General features: G+C 43.4%; 1 protein-coding gene across 3 annotated transcripts in view; it reads right to left on the reverse strand.

The window, feature by feature from the left end:
• Nucleotides 1-25,945, reverse strand: part of LOC128657322 (uncharacterized) — a 97,686-nt gene that overhangs the window by 8,768 nt on the left and 62,973 nt on the right. For 2 of the 3 annotated variants that reach the window (XM_053711623.1, XM_053711622.1), the window contains 3 exons: nt 17,920-18,027; nt 17,278-17,385; nt 15,517-15,630 (listed from right to left, as the gene is read on the reverse strand). In XM_053711623.1, the coding sequence (XP_053567598.1) occupies nt 15,517-15,630; nt 17,278-17,385; nt 17,920-18,027 (330 nt within the window). The remainder of the gene's footprint in view (nt 1-15,516; nt 15,631-17,277; nt 17,386-17,919; nt 18,028-25,945) is intronic. The other variant, XM_053711624.1, reaches the window with a different exon arrangement.

A 25,945-nucleotide genomic window follows, 5' to 3' on the forward strand; every position in this document is an offset into this window, starting at 1 on the left:
TGATAATGGGAGTGGCCAGAACCATCAGTTCGGCCATAAATTTAGCTTTGATCTCCCTGATGGTTAAACCAGGTCTCCCAGATCCGCCAGTACAGCTCTTCCTTGTCCATATTGGAGTAGAAACTTTGTTCCATTTTGGCATAAACCCGCATTATGGATGTAACAGCTGTAATATCTGGGGGTTGGGTTTGTTTCCAGGCTCTTGCTATCGCTAGTTTTGTGGCCGCTAGGACAAAGATGACCAATTTAGAAACGTGGGATGGAATGTTCCTCAGGAAAATGTGTAGAAGGGCAATTGCGGGAGTGAGTGGAACAGAGAGCCCAAGGTTAGTACAGAGGGTTTTTACCTGAGTCCAGAGGGGTGTCAGCTTTGGGCAGTCCCACCAAACATGCATATCTGTGCCTCTTTGCAAGCAATCTCTCCAGCATAAAGGGGACGATGTAGGAAACATCTGGGACAGCCTCGTGGGAGTATAGTACCATTTCAGGAATAATTTCATGTAGGCCTCTAATGTATTTGCACAGTGTACCGTTTTTTTAGTTAACGTCATAGCTGTACATAGGTCTTTATCTGAAATAGGTCTGGATAAATCACCCTCCCAAGCCCTTAGCTGCCAGGGTCTGTCTTTGTTAGTGGACATCTGCAAGAGATCATAGTGGAACGATATGAGTCTAGGAGTCTTAATAGGAAGTTGCCATAGCTTTTCCCAGTTAGTCAGGGGCCTGTTTAGGGCTTTGGTGAAACCCCAAGATGTCATAAAAGCGTAAAGCCTCGAGTATTCAAAAGAGGCCCACGGGGGGGGGGGGGGGGCTCTGGGAGAATTGTACTTAAATTATGGGGTGTGATCAGGATGCCCGAGAGGTATATGTGCGAGACCACCTTCAGGTCCCATTCACTCCACTGTTGTATGTGCGTGTCGGGGAGGGCTGCCAGTAAGGCTGGTATGGAATGAATGGGGGACGGATGTGGGGCAATGTCGCGCAGATTCCTAAGGTTGTACCAAATTTTCAGATTATCTCTGATAATAACATTTTGTAGTCCCAGGCTGTCAAAGCAATGACTAGGGATCCAGGGTAAGTCTGCCAACTTTAGGCCCAGAGGGAGGGTCAATGCTTCTATGCATTTCCAACCCTGTTGTTCCCCTTTGTCTGCCCACGCTGTGATATGAGAAAGCCTGGCTGCCTCATAGTATCCACGTATGCAAGGCATTGCAACCCCTCCACGTTCATATCGTTTTTGAAGTATTTTCGCAGCTACTCGGGGCCTGGACTTATTCCAAATATAACGTTGCCCAAGAGATTGGAGCTTATCTATTAAAGCGTTGGGTACATTGAGAGGGATACATCGAAAGCAGTACAGAATTTTTGGCAAGATCGTCATTTTGAAGGAGACGATACGGCCCAGCCATGAAATTTCTTTAAGACTCCATGAGGAGGTAAGCTCAGTTACCTCTCTAATAAGATTTGTGTAGTTAACGGAAATAACTAATTTCGGGTCAGGGCCAAGTTGGACCCCTAGATGTCGAAGGGTGGTTCGCGACCATTGGAAGGAGTACGATGTTTGTAGGATATCCAGTTCAAATGTTGGGATGTATACTGGTAGAGCCTCCGTTTTAGTGACATTTACCTTGTAGTAACTATGAGCTCCGAACTCAGTGATAATATCAAAGAGCGCTGGTAGGGAGCCTATTGGGTTTGTTAAAAAGAGCGTAACATCGTCTGCGTACAGTGCGATCTTCGCAGTCGCTCCTCCAAGTTGGACCCCTCTCACTATATGTGATTGCCTAATAGCCTGGGCTAGGGGTTCAATAGCCATGGAAAAAATTAAGGGTGACAGGGGGCATCCTTGTCTGGTGCCATTGGTGATACATATTTCTGGAGAGGCAAACCCCATCCCCTTAACCACTGCAGTGGGGCAGGAATACAGGGCGCGGATTGCCTTAATCACGTCCTCTGGTATGCCAAATTGAGCAAGCGTGTGCCATAAGTATTCCCACCTGACCCTGTCAAACGCTTTTTCTGCGTCCAGTGACAGGGCCAGCATGGGCAATCTCAAACGGGAGGCTTCTGTAAGTATGTTCAACATTTTTCGGGAATTGTCTGGGCCTTCTCTACCAAACGTAAAACCGACCTGGTCCGTATGTATCACCTTCGGGAGTAGGCTATTAAGGCGGTTAGCCCATAGCTTTGCGTATAGTTTTACGTCACCGTTGATCAAGGAGATCGGTCTGTAACTCGTACATAGTGAGGGATCTTTGTTTGGTTTAGGAATGGGCAGAATTACTGCTTGTAAAAATTCTTTATGGAATGATCCTGCCTCTCGGGCTTCAGAAAAGACTCAGAGGAGGATCCTATGCAATTCCGGTTTGAACAATTTATAGAAGGCTGTCGGGTACCCATCTGGACCTGGAGCCTTGTTATTCTGAGTATGTTTAATGGCTAAATTAAGCTCATTTAGGGAAAATGGAGCTTTGAGTGCATCTCCATCTTCATCTGGGAGGGTTGGCAAACCCAGCGTCTGTAAGAAGTGTACTACCTCACGTGAGGAGGACTCATTGGTAGCCATCAAGGGCTTAAGATGGTACAGGTCAGAGTAATAATCCGCGAACGTCTCTCCAATTTCTTTAGGTGAGTAGACCGACATATTGCCTCTCTGGAGGGATAAGATCCTAGCTGCCGCTGTCCTGCTCCTTAATTTATGGGCAAGTAGGGTTGAGGCCTTATTACCTTGGCAGTACATCAGCTTCTTGAATCTAGCATAAGAGTCTTTAACTCTCTGCAGATCTCTATCCGCCAATTGCATTCGCAGTTCCTTAATTTTATCGGCTACGCATGTAGTTGGAGAGTTTTTATTCTCCTGTTCTACAGCACGAAGCTCGGCCATAAGGAGGCCCAAGGGCAGACCTGCTTGACGTTGTAGCATTGCTTGTCTTCGAATGCATATCCCTCTTACATACGCCTTCAAAGCAGCCCATACTGTTTGGGAGGACATATCCGGGGTTTCGTTTATTCTCAGAAACTCTACAATAGAGGCTTGTAAGGAGGTTCTGAATGTTTTATCTTGGAACATTTGTTTTGGAAATTTCCAGCTAGGTCTAGATTCTGTAGTTAAATCAGTAGAGAGAGTGAACATCAGAATATCATGATCCGACCATGGACAGACCCTGATGTGTGATGTGAGGACTCTGTTAAGTGTCCATGAGTCAGTGAAGAAATGGTCGAGCCTCGAGTAGGAATTATGGGGTCTAGAAAAATATGTATAGTCTCTGTCATTGTGGTGCAATGCCCTCCAGATGTCATACAGATTATGTTGGATAATGCATTGCCGGAATTTGTTAGCAGTAGTTATAGAGTATGTGTCTATTGTTTTCCCACTCTGAACCTTCTTGTCTAGCAGGGGGTCCCATATCATGTTAAAGTCACCCCCTAGTATGGTCGTCCCCGCTTTGTGTTTCTCAATTTTTGACAGTGCTTCTTTCAGGAACTTAGACTGCAATTGGTTTGGGGCGTATATGTTCACTAGAGTGAATAGTATACCGTTTAGTTTACAATTGAGTAGTAGGAACTGCCCCTGGTTATCTTTCACAGCGTGAATACGTTCAAAATGCATGGATTTGTGTATGGCAATCGCTACCCCTCTAGATTTCTCAGTATGAGAAGATAGGACTACTACAGGATATTCCAAGGTCCTATAGGGGGCCTGGGTGGACGCCAACCAATGTGTCTCTTGTAAAAACATAGCTTGTACTTTCAGAGACTTCATGGTATTGGTAAGCATACTTCTCTTTTCCTGTGAGTTAAGTCCTTTGACATTTAATGTTGCAAAGGAAATGTTATTAGGGGTTGATGCCATGTTGAGTTTGGAGGGGGGGGGGGTATTGGATAGGGAAAGGGAAGTTAGAGGGAAGGGTTTTGGTGGTAGACTCACCCCGCCTGGATCTGCGCACCGAAGTGTGGCCCTCGTCCCAACTTGTAAATCGTATTAACGATCAAGAGGGACCACTAGGGATTATTTCCTGTATGGAGCTTAATTTTACCTAGAGAATGATGAAAAAGGCATATATTGAATAAGTGAACAAAAGACACAACTATTCAGTTCAGAAAATATAATAAATGTCTTATAAATTTAAACCAAGTGTATCGATGTTAGTAAGTGAGGTTTTAAATACTTTATCAGGTATGGTGAACCGCTGGATCACCAAAGGGAGAAGCGTGTCTAGATACTAAACTGACTTCTCCAGTCCCCGTAAGAGGGGATAACACAAATAGAATTTGCGTATATGGGGGGGGGGGGAAGTGGTACAAGTATTTAACTTGTATGTAGAGATTGACTGTCATTGGGGGAGTGTGAATAAAAGGAATATACCAATGTTTTTCCATTAAACTAAATAAAGCAACACAATTCTGCAAACATAGTAACACGTAAGGTCAGTAATATAAAATATGTTAGAAACTTTAGTATTACACTAAACATTTTAGGTCATCAACATATAGGTGCCTGAGGGAGATTAAACCAACTGTGGGACTGAAAAGGAATGGGGAGACCCCGTAAGTCCCAACAGAGACAAATGGTTACTGAGGGAGTAGAGCAGGTGCTGCTGGGCAAGCGCCCGTTCTCCTATGGGAGGTTGCAGGTCTCCTCATATCCCTTTCATGGTAGATAGCTAATATCTAGGAAATACATTTAACAATACATACATTTTTTCTTTTTTTTTCTTCTTCTCTTTCCCTTTTTTGTATTATTAGCTATAGACCAAAACTGTTTATTTATCATTTGGTAATCTATACACCAGTGTATTCTTCTTAAAACTAAATAAAACATCACGTTTCTGTGAGCACAGTCATATTTAACATTAGTGGTAGATAATACGCTTTAACTCCATTAACTCTCAGAACAATTTAGTACTATAACCTGTGTATGACTAAGGGAGATCAAGCAACCTATAAAGCTAGAAGAAGAGGGGGGATCCCACGAGTCCCATCCAAAAAAAAATAAAAATGGTGGTTAGTGAGGGAATAGAGCGGGTATCGCTGGGCATGTGCCCATTTCCCTATGGGAGATCGTAGGCTTCCCCCTCTCCTTTGGGGAATACTTAACTAACACATGATAAATACATTTAACAGTATATACATGTTTTACTAGCCTCAGACCAGAGCTCTTTGTTTATCATTTGGTAGGCTTTTGTAGCCTAGGGGTAAAATCTGGGGCGCCCGCCCGTATTTCAGTGGTAAGAGGAACGTCCTTTACATTCGATCTTTGTAACGGTTGGGTCATATCCGTAATATCCGACCGGTCCCTAGAGAGCAAAGAGTCAGTGTCCTTCCGGGGTTTAGGAGGAGCCAGGCCCCAGTCCTGTAACAGGTCGAAACCTTCTTTAGGGGTAAAAATCGTGTGAGTCTCACCATTTTTAGAAACTATAAGCCTTGTCGGATATCCCCATCTGTATCTGATATTTTCCATTCTCAAAATTTGGGTGATGGCTCTGAAGGAACGTCTCTTTTGCAAAGTGTAGCTGGAAATGTCCGGGAACACCGCAATTTGTTGAAACTTATCAGGAAGTTGGGGTTTGTTAACCAGTTCTCTCATTATCTTCTCCTTGTGGGTAAAGAAATGGATCCTAGCTAGGACATCTCTAGGCTTTTCTTGAGAGACAGATCTGGGTCGGGCTACTCTGTGGACTCTGTCGAGTAGGAGACCAGGCGTCTCCGCAGTGGACAGTAAGATATTACAGAACTCCAGAACATAAGACTCCAGGTCTTGAGGGGCAACCTCTTCAGGTATTCCGCAGAATCTCAGATTGTTCCGTCGGGAGCGATCTTCCATGTCGGCTAGTTTTAGTTCTAGGTCAGATATTTGAATTGCTAAGTTTTGGGAATAGGCTTGTAGATGGGCATGGTCTACAGCTAGATCTTCTTGCTTACGCTCCAAAGTTTCGGTGCGTTCTCCCAATGCACTAATTTCTCTACGGAGCTCAGCTGTGGAACCCTTAATTTCCTTTGTCAGTGTCTCTTGAAGGAGGTTCATTCGCCTGGTTAAAACATCCACAATGTTTGCAGATAGAGTATCTGGTATAGGAGATTGGGAGTCTATACTGCCTTCAGATTCACTACCCTCCAATGCAGAGGTGGATTCCCTGTACATTTGGGCTTTTCCAGTATGATGGTTTTTAAAATGATCTGCAACTGTTTTTCCGGGAGGGTGAGACGGTTTAGTTTTCCTTTTGGAAGTTTGGGACATGGTTTCAAGCTTGTTCCTTCTGCCAAATCAGGTGTTGGAACCCTAGCTCTGTAGTGTAGAATATGTTAAAATAGAACAATGGTGAGGAGAGTGATACTAAAGTCCCCCTGACGTCAATCTTGGTTTAAGTAGCCATATTTAGCAGTGGTCTGATAGCCAAAGTGAAATTCTGCTGCTCCTCCCTTGGTATTATCAAATCTTGGTCAGTTCTCCTTACGGGTGGGTAAAGTGGGAATCTCAATAGACACCCTCTCCAGGGAAGCTGCCCTCACCTGGCCAGGACGGGAAAAGGAAATGAGGATATGACCTGCTGTCTCTTCGTACAGCAGGAAATGAATGGAGAGAGTGTCAGAGGCTATCAGAGGAGTTAGGCACTAATCTATAGTACCTGCTGAGTAGCAGCGCATCCAGGGGTTTGTGCTACTGTAGTATCCTAGAAATTGGGTAGTTCAGTTGCACTCTTAAATTATGGATAAACAGTCTTTTATACAAAAGTATCTCGCTCTGAATCTAATACACAAGGACAGACAAATGCAGCCTTTTAAATGACCAACCTGTAACTTGTAGATATTGGAAATATTATAGTAGGTAGGCCCTGTAGGTAAAAATAAGTGATAGACAGATATAGTAAGTAAATAACACTCCACTCTGGGCTGAGAGCTCAGAGACACATAGGCTGACGCAGCAGCAATAATATAACACAGTAATGCTGCAGGTTATTGTGAGAATATAATTTCCACAGTCTGAGGCTGTGCTGCATATATGTAACCACTGATAGAGGGCAGCTTCAGGCAAAGCGATTGGTGATGCCCCTGAGAGATACCAATTGGGGAATATTTGGATACCTAGAGCTCCTCTCTTAGATGGTACACTGAGGAGCCTCTAATTGCTCGTACTTTAAGGTGCTGCTCCCAGGGTCACTGGCAATATCAAGGTATGTGAGATGAAAATGTCCCAGAGAAGTACACTCTAAGTGCTTAGGTGGCTAATAGGATGCCTTTCAAACTTTCCCCCTTCTACTGCTCCTTCTTGTTTTGTTTGGGGGGTAATGGACCCTATGAGTGTTTTAATTTACGTTGGGGTTAAAATTGTAAGAGTGGCTTCACGGTAAATACCAATCCAATAGTTACGTGGGTAAACCTCTATATATATGTCCTAAGGGTATTCTCTCCCCTTTAGCACTGTGATAGAGCTCTATAGTTTCTCCATATAGTACAAGATGTTGCACAACACATGAACACAGTAGTTTACATATACATATATAGAAAATATTAATTGCAGCTGCAGTTTATAATGAGATTAGTGAGAGCAATATCCAGAACACAACAGTAGTAATATAACTTTATCAGGCTAAAACCTGTAAGAGACCTGTGAACAAGAGAATTGTTATTGTTAATGCAGGGTGTGAGATGAGACTACACCTCAGGTAGCAAACCTAAGGACTGTAACGCTGGTGCAGCAGCTCAAGTTTCTGATGTGAAATCTGGGTAGAAACCCACCGCTGCAGGGGGTGGATGTATATCTGGAATTGTTATGTCGCAGATAGTCTTTGCACTATGGTATCAGTAGTATCAGGCTCCGTGGGCCCATATATGGGAACAGCCCATGAACAAATGTAAGTTTAAGTATAAGTCACCTCAGGTTGGTAATGTATACCGTTGACTTAATGGGGCCTCCTGATAGTGGCAAGTTATATCTCTGGTGTGGCTCGAAAAACCCAGCTGTGGGACTAGTGGGAGAAGGATAGGGGGGAGTGTCTAGTAAGCTGGAAGGGTGTCTTCAAAGATGTGAAGCAAAGTGGCAAGGTGTAGGTTTAGAACTTTATAAGGTCAATACCTGTATGTCCGCGTGGGCCCAGCTATTATATCCAGGTCTTGTAGGCACAGGGTCTCACCGTTACTGTCTGGAGGCTACTTTCATAGGCCGGTCTGTTAGGCACCCGTGGGGGTGAGGAACTAGCTATCTTCGGTCGTCTGGTAACGACAGCAGCGCTCCTCCAGATAGACTCTATTCGGGCCAAGTCAGAGCTAAGTGAGGAAGCAAGGCCCCAAGATGGCGCAGGTTCGCGCCTTTTCCAGAAGACTGCGCAACAGGTAGGCCTGGCTACTATTTCTGTGGGAACCGGGAGCCTCGGCCTCTATATTTCCCTCTCCAATCAGGAAAGTGGTTGTCCTCTTGTTGATGTGCTGATCTTCAGAGTCCTTCAGCTACGGCAGGTTAGGATATCCAGTACCGACCTCTTCTAGACAGGTGTCCCGGCCTCTGGGTGCGCGCTCCGGAGCGGATCCCCGACCCTCCGGAGCAGAGTGACAGACAGCTGGGTAGTAGCTGGTGATAGCAGGGGGAAGTAGTTTCTGAGTCTCCGGAGCGGAGCCCCGACCCTCCGGAGATAAGGACTCGCAGTAGGTAGCAGCGAAGAGTGGCCTCAGTGTCCGCCTCACCTCCGGCGGCTCTTCTCCCGCAATCAAGCAGGGTTCTCTAGGGAATAGTAGGTGCACAGTTAATAGATTCTCCGGAGCGGAGCCCCGACCCTCCGGAGAACTGGCTCCCTTGTCAGTGTCGTCCGCAGCCTCTTTTAGGTAGGTCCCGCTGTAAGCAAATGCAGGGATAGTAGGAAACTGGCTGATTTTATAAGGTTAGTCTCATCAATCTCCAAATGCAAGGGAGAGTCCAGCTTAGCTTTAAAGTAGTGCTTGGGCTGATATTTCAGCAGTAGATTCACTATTAAACACTGTTTTGTCAGTATTTCAGAGCAGAGCTCCTCTCAGACATGCTGCTCAGTTCAGCGGTTAGCTCCGCCCCCGATATTAAGAAATTTTGTCTTGGAAGATACATCCGCCGACCAAGACTTTAGCCAGAGCGCTCTGCGCGCCACAATTGCAAACCCTGAATTTTTCGCCGCTAACCTCGCTAACTGCAAAGCGGCGTCTAAAATAAAGGAATTAGCTAACTTAAGTGCGTGAATTCTGTCCATGACTTCCTCATACGGAGTCTCCCTACTGAGCGACTTTTCCAGTTCCTCGAACCAGAACCACGCCGCTGTAGTGACAGGAATAATGCACAAAATAGGTTGAATGAGGTAACCTTGCTGTACAAAAATCTTTTTAAGCAAACCCTCCAATTTTTTATCCATAGGATCTTTGAAAGCACAATTGTCCTCAATAGGAATGGTCGTGCGCTTGGCTAGAGTAGAAACCGCCCCCTCGACCTTAGGGACTGTTTGCCATGTGTCCTTCCTGGGGTCGACCATAGGGAACAATTTCTTAAATATAGGAGGAGGGACAAAAGGTATGCCTCACCATCCCCGTGGAGATGCTACTTGTTCAGAGCGGCAAGGAGAATGACTGGGGGGGCGGAGCCTGGGAGGGACTATATGGACAGCTCTTGCTGTGTGCTCTCCTTGCCATTCCCTGTAGGGGAGGAGAATATCCCACAAGTAATGGATGACGCCGTGGACCGGACACACCAATGTTGGAGAAATTAATTTATCAGGTAAGCATAGATTTACTTTTCTTCTATAAGGTACGACGAGTCCACGGATTCATCCTTTACTTGTGGCTTTTCTCCCAAAAATAGCCTCCGAAGAAGCAAAAGTATCAAATTTGGAAAATTTGGAAAAGGTATGAAGCCAAGACCAAGTCGCAGCCTTACAAATCTGTTCAACAGAAGCATCATTTTTAAAAGCCCATGTGGAAGCCATCGCTCTAGTAGAGTGAGCTGTAATCCTTTCAGGAGGCTGCTGTCCAGCAGTCTCGTATGCCAAACGGATTATGCTTTTCAGCCTAAAAGAAAGAGGTAGCCGTAGCTTTTTGACCTCTACGTTTTCCAGAATAGACAACAAACAAAGAAGATGTTTGACGGAAACCTTTGGTTGCTTGCAAGTAAAACATCAAAGCACGAACCACGTCCAAGTTGTGCAACAGACGCTCCTTCTTAGAGGAAGGATTAGGACACAGAGAAGAAACAACAATTTCCTGATTGATATTCCTATTAGTAACAACCTTAGGAAGGAATCCAGGTATGGTACGCAAAACCACCTTATCAGCATGGAAAACAAGATAAGGCGAGTCGCATTGCAATGCAGACAGTTCAGAAACTCTTTGAGCCGAAGAGATAGCAACTAAAAACAGAACTTTCCAAGATAGAAGCTTAATATCTATGGAATGCATAGGTTCAAACGGAACCCCTTGAAGAACTTTAAGAACTAAATTCAAACTCCATGGCGGAGCAACAGATTTAAACACAGGCTTGATTCTAACTAAAGCCTGACAGAACGACTGAACTTCTGGAACATCTGCCAGACGCTTGTGCAGTAGAATTGATAAAGCAGATATATGTCCCTTTAAGGAACTCGCTGCTAGTCCCTTCTCTAATCCTTCTTGGAGAAAGGACAAAATCCTAGGAATCCTGATCTTACTCCATGAGTCGCCTTTGGATTCGCACCAATAAACTTTTTTCTATGTTCACTTTCCACCCGTGAGATCTGAGAAAGGCTAGGACAATGTCCGTATGAGCCTTTGCTTTTGACAGAGACGACGCTTGAATCAGTATGTCGTCCAAGTAAGGTACTACTGCAATGCCCCTTGGTCTTAGCACCGCTAGAAGGGACCCTAGTACCTTTGTGAAAATCCTTGGAGCAGTGGCTAATCCGAATGGAAGTGCCACAAACTGGTAATGCTTGTCCAGAAAGGCGAACCTTAGGAACCGATGATGTTCCTTGTGGATAGGAATATGTAGATACGCATCCTTTAAATCCACCGTGGTCATGAATTGACCTTCCTGGATGGTAGGAAGAATTGTTCGAATGGTTTCCATTTTGAACGATGGAATCCTGAGAAATTTGTTTAGAATCTTGAGATCTAAAATCGGTCTGAATGTTCCTTCTTTTTTGGGAACTATGAACAGATTGGAGTAAAACCCCATCCCTTGTTCTGCTAATGGAACAGGATGAATCACTCCCATTCTTAACAGGTCTTCTACACAATGTAAGAATGCCTGTCTTTTTATTTGGTTTGAAGACAATTGAGACCTGTGGAACCTCCCCCTTGGGGGTAGATCCTTGAATTCCAGGAGATAACCTTGAGAAACTATTTCTAGCGCCCAAGGATCCTGAACATCTCTTGCCCAAGCCTGAGCAAAGAGAGAGAGTCTGCCCCCCACCAGATCCGGTCCCGGATCGGGGGCCAACACTTCATGCTGTTTTAGTAGCAGTGGCAGGTTTCTTGGCCTGCTTACCCTTGTTCCAGCCTTGCATCTGTCTCCACCCTTGTTCCAGCCTTGCATCGGTCTCCAGGCTGGTTTGGTTTGAGAACTATTACCCTCTTGTTTAGAGGGTGTAGAATTTGAGGCTGGTCCGTTTCTGCGAAAGGGACGAAAATTTGGCTTATTTTTAGCCTTAAAAGACCTATCCTGAGGAAGGGCGTGGCCCTTTCCCCCAGTGATGTCTGAAATAATCTCTTTCAAGTCAGGGCCAAACAGCGTTTTACCCTTGAAAGGGATGTTAAGCAATTTGTTCTTGGAGGACACATCCGCTGACCAAGACTTTAGCCAAAGCGCTCTGCGCGCCACAATAGCAAAACCTGAATTTTTCGCCGCTAATCTAGCTAATTGCAAAGTGGCGTCTAAGATAAAAGAGTTAGCCAATTAAAGTGCTTGAACTCTGTCCATAACCTCCTCATACGAAGATTCTTTATTGAGCGACTTTTCTAGTTCTTCGAACCAGAAACACGCTGCTGTAGTGACAGGAACAATGCATGAAATTGGTTGTAGAAGGTAACCTTGCTGAACAAACATCTTTTTAAGCAAACCCTCCAATTTTTTATCCATAGGATCTTTGAAAGCACAACTATCTTCTATAGGGATAGTAGTGCGTTTGTTTAGAGTAGAAACCGCCCCCTCGACCTTGGGGACTGTCTGCCATAAGTCCTTTCTGGGGTCGACCATAGGAAATAATTTCTTAAATATAGGGGGAGGAACAAAAGGTATGCCGGGCCTTTCCCATTCCTTATTTATAATGTCCGCCACCCGCTTGGGTATAGGAAAAGCATCGGGGGGCACCGGGACCTCTAGGAACTTGTCCATCTTACATAATTTCTCTGGAATGACCAAATTGTCACAATCATCCAGAGTAGATAACACCTCCTTAAGCAGAGCGCGGAGATGTTCTAATTTAAACTTAAAAGTAATAACATCAGGTTCAGCATGTTGAGAAATTTTTTCTGAATCTGAAATTTCTCCCTCAGACAAAACCTCCCTCCTGGCCCCTTCAGATTGGTGTGAGGGTATGTCAGAACCATTATCATCAGCGTCCTCATGCTCTTCAGTATCTAAAACAGAGCAATCGCGCTTTCTCTGATAAGTGGGCATTTTGGACAAAATGTTTTTAATAGAATTATCCATAACAGCAGTTAATTGTTGCATAGTAAGAAGGATGGGCGCACTAGATGTACTAGGGGCCTCTTGTGTGGGCAAGACTGGTGTAGACACAGAAGGGGATGATGCAGTACCATGCTTACTCCCCTCGCTTGAGGAATCTTGGTCAACATCATTATCAGTGGCATCATTGTCCCTACTTTGTTTGGACACTATGTCACATTCATCACATATATTTAAATGGGGAGGAACCTTGGCTTCCAAACATACAGAACATCGTCTATCTGATGGTTCAGACATGTTAACAGGCATAAACTTGATAACAAAGCACAAAAAACGTTTTAAAATAAAACCGTTACTGTCACTTTAAATTTTAAACTGAACACACTTTATTACTGAATATGTGAAAAAGTATGAAGGAATTGTTCAAAATTCACCAAAATTTCACCACAGTGTCTTAAAGCCTTAAAAGTATTGCACACCAAATTTGAAAGCTTTAACTCTTAAAATAACGGAACCGGAGCCGTTTTTACATTTAACCCCTATACAGTCCCTGGTATCTGCTTTGCTGAGACCCAACCAAGCCCAGAGGGGAATACGATACCAAATGACGCCTTCAATAAGCTTTTTCAGTGGTTCTTAGCTCCTCACACATGCATCTGCATGCCTTGCTTTCCAAAAACAACTGCGCATTAGTGGCGCGAAAATGAGGCTCTGCCTATGACTAGAAAAGGCCCCCAGTGAAAAAGGTGTCCAATACAGTGCCTGCCGTTTTTTTAATACATCCCCAAGATTAAAAGAACTATTTATAGTTATAATCCACTAAATATACTTATAAAGTAATCGTTTTAGCCCAGAAAAATGTCTACCAGTCTTTAAAGCCCTTGTGAAGCCCTTTATTCTTATACTAAACTAAGAAAATGGCTTACCGGTTCCCATAGGGAAAATGACAGCTTCCAGCATTACATCGTCTTGTTAGAAATGTGTCATACCTCAAGCAGCAAAAGTCTGCCCACTGTTTCCCCCAACTGAAGTTAATTCATCTCAACAGTCCTGTGTGGAAACAGCCATCGATTTTAGTAACGGTTGCTAAAATCATTTTCCTCTTACAAACAGAAATCTTCATCTCTTTTCTGTTTCAGAGTAAATAGTACATACCAGCACTATTTTAAAATAACAAACTCTTGATTGAAGAATAAAACTACATTTAAACACCAAAAAACTCTTAGCCATCTCCGTGGAGATGTTGCCTGTGCAACGGCAAAGAGAATGACTGGGGTAGGCGGAGCCTAGGAGGGATCATGTGACCAGCTTTGCTGGGCTCTTTGCCATTTCCTGTTGGGGAAGAGAATATCCCACAAGTAAGGATGACGCCGTGGACCGGACACACCTATGTTGGAGAAAGCATGCTAATGCTATCAAGCTGCGCAGCGTTCAAAGTGAAAGTAAAATACCTGCATGTTCCGTTACCGCATAACAGTCTATGAGCCCAAAAATAAATCTCACAAAGCAGCATAAATCAAAGAACACATTTGATTAATCCCCACTGTTTAAAAACCTCCCTCAGGAGATATTAACCCTGTCTTCAGCAATTTCAACATAAGTAAAAATGTAAACTATCTTACCAGAATCTGTACTGGAACAGAAACACAGCCTCTCAAGTGTGACAGTCTTGTAGAATCGCTCCTGACATGGACTTGAGTGAAGAAGCAGACAGTGAAACTCGTCAACACTGGTTGCTTAAGGAGCTGTTAGCAGGCAGTCTGGATGGGTTTGCAGAAAGACTCTCACTGCAACTCCAGACTAACTTTCGTCAATGCTCTCACTGAGAGGCTGACAAGAATACTTAAAACTCCAGTTCCATAACAAAAGGCATATATCCCTCCTGAGGAACAACTCCGAAATCTTCTGACACTTCTCTGCCATCCTCCTGTGATGAAAGGCAAAGAATGACTGAAGGGATAGGGGAAGTGTCTTTGCCTCCTACTGGTGGCCAGGTTCAATATTTCCCAACAGTAAGGAATGAAGCAGTGGACTCTTCTTGTATTAAGAAGGAAATACCTTCATTCTTCCTTCAGCTGAGGTAAAGACAAGACTAGTTACTAGTAAGGTTGGAGGAGTTTTATAGAGCTCTTGGGGTTTTTGAATCTTTGCCTCCTCCTAGTGGCTAGGTAGAGTAAATCCCAAGAGTAATGGATCATGTATGAAAGAAAAGGAGTTAAGGGGATATTAAACTGTATAACAATCTCAGAAAAATGTGCATTATGTAAAAGTTAATATAAAACAAAATGGCAGTGATAAATATAAATGGTAAAAAACTACTACCCACAAATCTGGCATTTTTAATGTTCCACATAAACCACTTTTACCCAATAGTAGGGCAGCACCATATTGTAACCTAAGTTTACTTGCCCTCTACAGTGCATGAGCAAATAATTACATTTCATAGAATCACTGCTGGTGCACTGTGTAAGGTTGTTTACAGTGGCGACTAGCAACCAGTAAACCAGGAGAGTTGTTTGCATGTGGCCATAATTTTTCTTGGAACTACTGTTATCCATACTCACAGCACCAATTTATTATAATTATTATTTATTTATAAAGCGCCAACAGATTCCGCAGCACTGTCCATGGGTACAAAAAAGTACAATGGTGAAGCAATACAATAAAATACAACATTTTACAGACAAATACAGGGGGAATTGATCACACAGTAGTTACCTTTGGTTGCCAAGAACATCCATCGACAGAAATCCAGCCTCTGGTCACCCTAACCCACAGCAGTGGACACACAAAGGAATAAATTGACCTTTACCTCAGTGTAAGCATCTGAGAAACATAACTGCTACAAGAGACAAAATGTCACCATCAAAGAATCTTCCATTTACTTAATATGCCCTAATCACCTGTAGCCGTATTTATAGGAACTTCATCCTCCTCAGTCTTCACCCGATCACACACATACGGTTCTCCTCTGTGCTCAACCCCTGGACCATCTGAGGGCATCACATCCATACGCCCTGTACGGTGAGAACCCAGAAATTACTCTGTGCACATTATTTACTTTGCACACTTACCTATGAAACAGGCACTTCAGACACCATAAACATGTGCACACTTACTTGTGATTCATGTACCTCATACTCTAGATATGTACAGACTAATCTGTGATCCATATACCACATACACAACATATATACACATTCACCTGTAACCAGCTACTCAGACTGCACATATATGCAAACTTACTTGTACCAAGCGTCACTTGGACAGAACACGCACCCACTAACCTGTAACTTACACCATTGCCATATTTTAAAGGGACAGTTCACTGTAAAAGATTTTCCCTGAATGTGTTCCCCCTGACTTGTTATACCAGCTGTAGAGTATAAAATGTATAAGAAATCGCTAATTTATGCTTCTTTTTGCAAATTAAAGGGGCATTATACACCAAAATTATTGTAGCTAAAATTTGCAATTGGCATGCATTACCTATTTTGCAGCTAACTTTCCTACAAATGGGATACATTAAGCAAGGCGTTTCACTGAATATGTATACCTAAGTAATATACTCTAATGTCTGGTCTGCTGTGAAACTGTTTTATTTGTAAAGGAACATATTTCACTGAGAAGTGTGTGAGAAGTTTAGCTCCCAGTTAGGGAGTGAAGAGAAAACAATAGCTCAGTGATTAGTGTATAGTACTTAGGTATACATATTCAGTGAAACACCCTGCATGGTTTATAACATTTTTAGGTGAGTTAGATGCAAAATAGGTAATGCGTGTCAGCTGCAAATTGTATCTACACCTATTGCTTTATTTAAATAGCCTATAATAATTTTGGTGTATAATGCCCCTTTAAATAGTGGATTTGCTCTTTGAAACCACAGCCCATCAAAATAAGCTAAGCTTGCAGTGCGATCAGATATTGTTATAATCACTCAAATGCTTCCCTTTCTTATCTCTGAACAATACTAAGAAAGAACAATGGAAAATTAACATTTTATAGCTTTATTTCTTCCACCTGGCTGTGTTTACAGTTTCTCAATAGCCTATACCTAGATATAGACAATTCAGTATAGGTAGGGATACTACAGGCTAAATCAGCTATTTCAAATGCCAATATAAAGGCTAAGGAGCTATTTGTAAACAATTAAATACACTCCAGCAGGTAAAATGGATCATTGGGAACAAATTAAAGGAGAGAAAGTTTTTGGGTAAACTGTCCCTTTAATTTTGATAATAAATCATTAAGCTTTCTAGCATGCCGCTTGTGTATTGCACACTTACCTGTGATCCAGGTGTCTTAGCAACAACCTGCATGAACACTCACCTGTAACCCACGTCTCATTCATATTATACATGCACACTCACCTGTAACCCTTGTGTCTCATTCAGAACATACATGTACATTCACATGTACCAATCATTTTTTTGAAACAACGTACATGCACACTCACCAGTAAACTATGTCCCTCATGCACAATACATGTGCACACTTACCTGTAACCCTTATCTCTCCCACACCACACATGTGCACACTTACCAATAACCCATGTCCCTCATGCACCACACACATATACACTAATCTGACTCCTGCGTCCCTCTGACACGTCACACATGTACACTCAACTGCGTTCCTCAGACACATAACTAATGTGCACTTACATTCACTGATATTGTCACCGATTTCCTGCTTCACAGCTTCCAGATGACTCTTTACGTACAGATCATTTGTTTGTTCAGCATCAAGTGTGACTTCAGTCTTAACGTCACCTGCACAGATCATATATATATATATAAATATTTCAGTTTTTTAGAACTGCACAAGAAAATTGTAAAATTTGAATGTCACAAGTGTACACTCACCTGTGTCTTTCAGACACGTTACACACACCTGTGTCCTGCAACCCTCAGACACATTACACACATACACTCAAGTGTGCCCTTTATCACTCAGACACATCACACATATACACTCACCTGTGCCCTGCTCCCTTTAAACACATCCCACAATTACATTCAATGGGGTGTTGCATCTATCAGACACTCACCACTGACACATGCATACACTCACTTGTGCGCTGCGTCCCACTGGTATACTTTGCACACATACACTCACCTGGACACTGCGTCCCACAGACATGTCACAAATACAATCCCCTGTATCGCTCATACACGTAACACACGTACACACATCTGCGCCCTGAGTCCCTCAGATACATACACTCATCAGCATCCTGTATACTTAAGACACGTGCACTCACCTGCGCCTTGCGTCCGTCAGACACAAAACACACATGTACTTACATGTACGGATATTGACACTGTTTTCCTGCTTCACAGCTTCTAGTTGCTGCTTTACATACAAATCATTTGTTTGTTCAGTGTTAAGTGTGACTTCAGTCTTAACATCACCTGTATAGATCATATACACATTGTTACATTTCAGCAATGCACAAGGAAATTGTATAATCTGAATATCACACATGTACACTCACCTGTGTCCTTTAGACACGTCACGCATCACACACATACACTCAAGTGTGCCCTGTATCCCTCAAACACATCCCACAATTTCATTCACCGGTGTGCTGCATCTATCAGACACTCAACACATGTACTCACCTATGCCCTTGCATCCCTCAGGAACATCATACACGTATACTCACCTGTGCCCTGCATCCCTCAGACACGTCACACACATACATTCACCCGAGTCCCTCAGATATGTAACACACGTACACTTACCTACTACCCTCAGACATTCCCCACACCTACACTCACCAGTGCCCTGCATCCCTTAGACTGGTGCACATTAACTTGTGCCCTGCAACTCTCAGACATGTCACACACATACAGTCACCTGCATCCTACGGCCCGCAGACATGTCACACACTTACACTCACTCCAAGTAGATAGGATCAGCACAACACCTTAAGGCAATGGCTGCATAAACTGTAGGTATATAGGTGCAACACCTTCCAGGCTTCCCTCTATAAGCTTCCAATAAGTAAATCAAAAGAAGTAGCGAAGGTGGCACACTTTAAGGCAAGCAAACTTTTATTAAGATAAGCAACGTTTCGGGGCTCCTGCCCCTTTCGCAAGCTAACAAATAATGATATCAACATACATTATATAGGGTAAATGTCTAAAAATGTATCCAATCACCTGTTAATGGGAGGGGCTATATTACACATCAAACATATCAAAAGGTAAAGGTAATCAAATTTTTACCAAAGTTATCCTCCTCCATACTGGTTAAAATTGGAATACCTAATAAAAACAAAAGCAGCAAGATACTATATTTAGAAGGACATAATGCTACCATAATATTTTAAAAGGATACTTTTAATGTATCTGTATACAGAGAGGCCACATCCCAAGTGGATAACCATATCTCCTTATCTATATTATTACATTTTTTAGTTACGTTCAGAAAATGTGCAGTATCTTTTATGTATGGTTTGCCCTGTGTACCTAAAGGGGATAGAATTTTGTCTAAGAACTGAGCTGTAGGGCTAAGTAGTGACCCAAATCCCAACAACTATGGGACGCCTCCCCGGTGGACTCCCTAAGCTCTTATGAATTTTACGGACAACATAGAAAAGTGGAACAACAGGAAATGTAGGTAACAAAAAAATCATAATTTTTTTGTAAGTAGTTCTTTACAGATAGCATTAGTTGGATTTTTTTTACAACTTTTCATATGTTTTAACATCATTCAGTTGTCTATACACTTCTGCTTGATCGGCAGGCTTGATTTGATTACCTTTACCTTTGATATGTTTGATGTGTGATATTGCTCCTCCCATTAACAGGTGACTGGATACCTTTTTAGACACGTACCCTATATAAAGTGTGTTGATATCATTATTTGTTAGTTTGAGAAAGGGGCAGGAGCCCCGAAACATTGCTCATCTTAATTAAGGTTTGCTTGCTTTAAAGTGTGCCACCTTCGCTACTTCTTTTGATACACTTACACTCACTGGCACCCTGCGTCCCTCAGACATATCGCACATGTTCACTCACTTGCACCCTTTGGTTCTTCAGACATGTCACTTATGTACATTCACCTGTGTCCTACGTCCCTCAGATGTGTCACACAAGTACACTCACCTGTAGAGACGTAGCACACATTCACCTGTGCCCTGTGTCCCTTAGGCACGTCACATACACTCATCTATGGCCTGTACCAGAGGTCTTAAAATCTGGAATTTTAGCAAAACTCTTATAAAACAAAACAGAAAGATGAAAACTGACCATTCAGAGGGCAAACCCTAATTCAAACCTTCCTGCTGGAGCTTTATGATTTCTAAAACAATTCCAGTGGTATCCTTTGCGAGTAAACCAAGCAAAAAAGATTTTCCAAACCTGAAGATAAATAGGCCTGGTGACAGGTTTCCTAGACTGAATCAAGGTGTTAATAACCTTGTCAGAAAAACCTCTATTAGACAGCACAAAGCGTTACATTGCCAGGCAGTCAAATACAGTTCTGCTAAAAGAAAAAAACCTTGAGAAAGAAGAGGAGCCTCCAAGATGGGGAAATCAGAGCTGCTGAAGCTTGCTCCTACTTGATTCTGTCTATAGCTCAGGATAGCAACTGTCTCAAGGTTTTTTGCTGGGTTTAGCATTTGCAGAGAACACCATCTCTCTAAGCTGCCATCTCTCTAAGTGACATCTTTAAGTGGCAGCACTAAGAATTAGACAAGAATTGAACAAGATTTTAGGCAAGCTAAATATTTTCTTTTCAAAACCAAAATTTTTCACTTAATATTCTGCTATGTTTTAAGAACTGCTTTTCCTTTTAACGGTCTCTTGCCTATACCACAAGCAGGCTCACATGCTCATACCTTACCCTTCTCCACATGCAGCTTATATTGGCCCCTCTCTCCTTACTTTAGCTCTCATGAACTACTCTCTATTTTAAAATCTATGTCACTAAACTGCACCACCACCTCACAGAAATACCCCCACTGCTATAAATCTCATTCTCACCTACTTACTTTCCATCTTGCTGCTATTAGCATCAGGTGACATCTCTACAAATCCTGGGCCCACCCTCATTCCCATCATTCCCCAATCACGCACTCCTTATAGTAACTTTAATAAAAGCAACACACATAACCTCATTTCCATCCAATGCATCCCATACGCACACACTCCTTTCACTTGCACACTATGGAACTCTCGCTCTGTCTGCAACAAACTTACAACCATTCATGACCTGTTTATTTCAAATGCTTTTTCCCTCTTAGCAATTACCGAAACCTGGCTATCTTCTTCCGACACCGTTTCCACTGCTGCTCTCACACATTGTGGTCTTCACTTTAGCCATACCCCTAGGCTAGGTGAGAAACGTGGCGGCAGTGTTGGGATCCTGCTCTCCCCCTCCTGCACTCATCAGCACCTACCTCCAATCCCATCTCTCTCCTTCTCCTCCTTTGAAGTCCACTGTATTCGCCTGTTCTTCCCCAAAGTAGCAGTCATCTATCGCCCTCCTGGACCTACCTCCCAATTCCTTGACAACTTTGCCACCTGGCTTCCTCGCTTTCTCTTCTCTACAAATATACCAACCCTAATTCTTGGGGACTTCAACATTCCCATTGACAACCCATCTGCTTCTAAACTTCTTTCACTCACATCCTCCTTCGGTCTCTCACAATCCACCCTATTCCCTACCCACCGTGATGGACACTCCATCGACCTGGTATTTTCCTACCTCTGTTCTATATCTGACCTCACCTGTCGCCCTTTTTCCATTTCAGACCATCACCTGGTCACCTATAATATTAATGCAACAGCTAAACCCACTTCTCCATCCCGCCCCCCCCACCTGTAAAATCTACATGCTGTGGATCCGCTCCAATTTTCAAAAATCATTCAAGATCTCCTCCCTCACACTTCCACTATAAACTGCCCTGATCTTGCTACAGCCCTCTATAACAAAACTCTCTCCTTTGCACTAGACACACTTGCCCCTCCCCAGCTGCGCAAAACATCACACCGTCAGTTGCAGCCCTGGCACTCTCAGCAAACACGCTATTTGCAAAAATGCTCCCGTACTGCTGAGCGTGTCTGGAGGAAAATTCACTCTGAACCTGATTTCATACACTAGAAGTTTTATTCTTCGTTCATACACCTCTGCCCAAGCAAACCTACTTCTCTCATATCTACTCTTTCCTCAAACCCTAAATGACTCTACCCACCTGCTCCACCCCCCCATCTGTCTTTAGTGCTCAAGACCTGGCAGACTACTTTTTAAAACAAAACACGTACTATCTGAAGCAACATCCCAACACCAACCTGCAATATTCCATCAACAGGCCCAGTTACTCCCTCTGCCACCCTCTGCATCTTCCCTCCAGCCACTGAGAATGAAGTTTCCTCCTTACTATCTTCCTCACGCCTCACTACCTGCCCGCTCGACCCTATCCCTTCCCATCTAATACCCTTCCTATCTTCGACCCTCACTCCTGCTCTTACCCACATCTTCAACCTCTCTCTTTCTACCGGCTTATTCCCATCTTCTTTCAAACATGCAAAAGTCACTCCCATACTCAAAAAAAAAAAACCCCTCGACCCTAATTCCCTTGAAAGCTACCGCCCCATATCACTGCTTCCACTAACATCAAAACTCCTTGAAAAACTAGTTTACAATCGCCTAACCCACTTCCCGTCTGCCAACTTCTTGCTTGACCCCCTGTAATCTGGATTCCGCCCCAAATACTCCACTGAGACTGCCATTACCAAGGTTACTAACGATCTTCTCTCTGCTAAAAATATTGGCCACTACTCTATACTCATCTTACTTCACCTCTCAGCTGCCTTCGACACAGTTGACCACCCACTCCTCCTGCAGACCCTTGGCTCTTTTGGCCTCTGTGACACTGCTCTTTCCTAGATTCACTCATCTTTCTCACAGGTCTTTTTCTGTGTCATTTGCCGGCGACTCCTCCTCTCCAATGCCTCTGTCTGTTGGAGTACCTCAAGGATCTGTTCTGGGTCCTCTACTCTTCTCCATTTATACTTCTTCGCTGGGTAAACTTATCAACAGTTATGGCTTCAAATATCACCTCTATGCTGATGACACCCAGATCTACCTCTCCACCCTTGCTCTCTATACCTCTGTCCTTTCTCATGTCAGCAACTGCTTCCTGGATGGCCTCTCACCACCTTAAGATTAACATGTCCAAGGCTGAGCTCCTTCTTATCCCCCCTCAAGCTCTACACGGACTTGTGACTTCTCTATCCCTGTTGACAGCATCACCATTTCCACATCGCCCCAAGTCCGCTGCCTCGGAGTTACACTTGACTCAAATCTATCCTTCGTCCCCCATATCCAATAGCTTTCTACATCCTGCCGCAACCATCTACGCAATATTTCCAAGATAGACCTTTTCTGTGCACTAAAACCACAAAGCAAATAATCCGCTCCCTTGTTATTTCCCGACTTGACTACTGCAATTATCTACTTACTGGCCTTCCTCTTTCCATCCTCTCCCTCCTTCAATCCATCCTAAATGCCTCTGCCAGGCTGATCCACCTTTCCCATTGCTCTGTATCTGCTGCACCTCTCTGCGACTCCCTTCATTGGCTGTACATTCACAGCAGAATTAAATTCAGAATTCTCATCCTTGCATACAAAGCACTCACCAACACCGCTCCCCTCTACCTATCCTCTCTAATCAACAAGTATACTCCAGCCCGCCCACTAAGATCTAACAATGACCTGCTCCTTGCATCTGTGACTATCACCTCTTCTCATGCTAGACTGCAGGACTTCTGTCGTGCAGCACCTACCCTCTGGAACACTCTCCCTCGTGCGGTCAAACTTTGCCCTAATCTTTCTTCCTTTAAATGCTCTCTGAAGACTTTTCTGTTCAGAGAAGCCTACCACCCAACTCAATATTTCTCTTACCTAACAACATTTCCCTCATCTAACTCTGCATTAACATCTTTCTCAATCTTGCAGTCCTCACCTCCTGTTTCTCAACCTCCTACCCTTCTAGATTGTAAGTTCCCACGGGAATAGGGCCCTCAATTCCTCCTGTATGTGTTTGTAAATTTTGTCCTGTCTCTTACAAGTTTTATATTTAAATGAATTGTATCCATGGACAGTGCTGCGGAATATGATGGCGCTTCATAAATAAAGTATAATAATAACAATAATAAATGGAGGAAAGATGTAAATAAGGTTGAAGGACCAGTGATCCCCTAGGGCATCTATAAGGTTTTCCTGAGGGTCCCAAGAACTGGCACAATAATGGGGAAGTTTGTTATTCAAGTGAGAATCCATATGATCTATCTCTGGTAGACCCCAACATCTCATAATATGGACAAAATCTCCTAATTTAGATACTACTCTACTGAGTGAAGAGATTAGCAACTTAGAAAGTCTGCCTCCCAACTGTTCACACCAAGCATGTGGATGACAGAACTCCTGCACTGAAAATGTTCTGCCCAACTAATGATACGTGGAAACTTCCCTCATTGCTAAAGTCCCACACTGATGATATATGTAAGCCACTGCTGTGACATTGAATGATTGGAATAATAGAAAATGATTCCTATATGAGTGTGGACAAACTCAGGAGAGCCCTGAAGATTACTCAAAAAATGTTTATGGGTAACCACGTCTCCTGTGGAGACCACACCTCTCCAAAACCCCAGACACCCAGCCTAAACATCAACCTTAAAGGATTGTCTATAAAAACCTTAAAGTCTTAAATCCGAAGGATCCTTAAAAGAGGAACTATCATTCAAAAGGAATAGTAGAGGCCTGGCAAGAGTGGAGAAAGCTGCACCCACATTAGGAATAGCTTTCCAAATCTCTGTACTAGCAGAAGGGTAGAGGGAACATAGACTGAAACTTAACAAATGGAACAAAAGGAACACCTGGCTTCTGCCATTTCTTAGAAATTAGTTCAGAAACTCAATCATGCATGGGAAAAGAAGAGGTTTGTTTAGGGGCCACCTTAAAGTGACATTATACACTCATTTTTTCTTTGCATAAATGTTTTGTACATGATCTATTTATATAGCCCATAAAGTTTTTTTTTTTAAATAAATGTATAGTTTTGCTTATTTTTAAATAACATTGCTCTGATTTTCAGACTCCTAACCAAGCTCCAAAGTTTTATGTGAATACTGTCAGCTACCTTCTCCAGCTTGCTCCTGTTTGTGTAAAGGGTCTTTTCATATGTAAAAGAAGGGGGAGGGGGAGAGCGTCTTATTTGCCACTTGCAGTGGGCTTTCCAGCTGCCTTTTCAACAGAGCCAAACTGACAGCTTCTAAGTAAGTTTTTAAACAGTTTTATACTGGATTTTTATATCAGTATCTGTGCATCTTATTCTTTATAGTAGTGTCTATTACATGCAGTTATATGAAAATGAGTGTATACTGTCCCTTTAAAAAGGGACAATCAGGGGGCGGAGCTAACCGTCAAGCAGGAGAGACGTGTCTAGAGAGAGCTCCTTAATAACCACTTTAAAATAGCTATAAAACAGCCGTTTAAAATTGCTTTTTTATCTCTAGAAGAGTACCTTTAGCGATCCACACTCCTGCTAGCTAGAAATAACCTGACTATATCGACAGCTGCTGTACCTACTAGAAGATTTCAACTTCTCCATACCGGGGCCTGTCCTGACCGGAAACGTGTGACGATAACTAACAGATTGCAGCAACAAAGGCAAAGTACACCAGACAACCCGGCACGCAGACCTGCTTGTGAGTAAAAGAGAACTTGACTTACCCACCACTGCTGCCCGGAGGGTCGGGGCTCCGCTCCGGTGCAGCAGACTACAGGCAGTGACAGGGCTCCTAGGTGGGGTCAGAGATCCAGCGCACACAAACATCAAAACAACCAACGGGACTTACCCCTAACTGACCACCTCGCCTGAAGGTGGGAGAGTGACCTGCCTGGGACTGCCGGGGGAGAGCGTAGGAGACCGGAGACCCTGAATCACGCCACAGCTTTCTTGGCGCGAACCGCCGCCATCTTGTGCACCTGCGGTACGGGCCCAGTGACATAACCACAATACAGCGGTCAGGTGAGAAAAGTGATCGATACAGCCTGAGCCCTTGTTCCCCTGCCCAACTATACACCCCTGAACCGCTCCGCGCCTACCAACAATTAGAACGCTTCACAGATCCCTGCAGCATATCCCAGAATAAGGCCTCTCAACAGTTTATTAGCGCAGCAGCACACAAACTTACTCAAAAGGGCAACAAATTGAGCGACGCTCTATCCTATTGCCCCTAATTGTGGAAACTCATTTTGCCCACTACAGCATGGGCTCACTAAACGCCCATCAGCCCATCTACTTCACATTCA

This window comes from Bombina bombina, chromosome 4 (genome assembly GCF_027579735.1).
Source record: "Bombina bombina isolate aBomBom1 chromosome 4, aBomBom1.pri, whole genome shotgun sequence".
Taxonomy (NCBI): domain Eukaryota; kingdom Metazoa; phylum Chordata; class Amphibia; order Anura; family Bombinatoridae; genus Bombina; species Bombina bombina.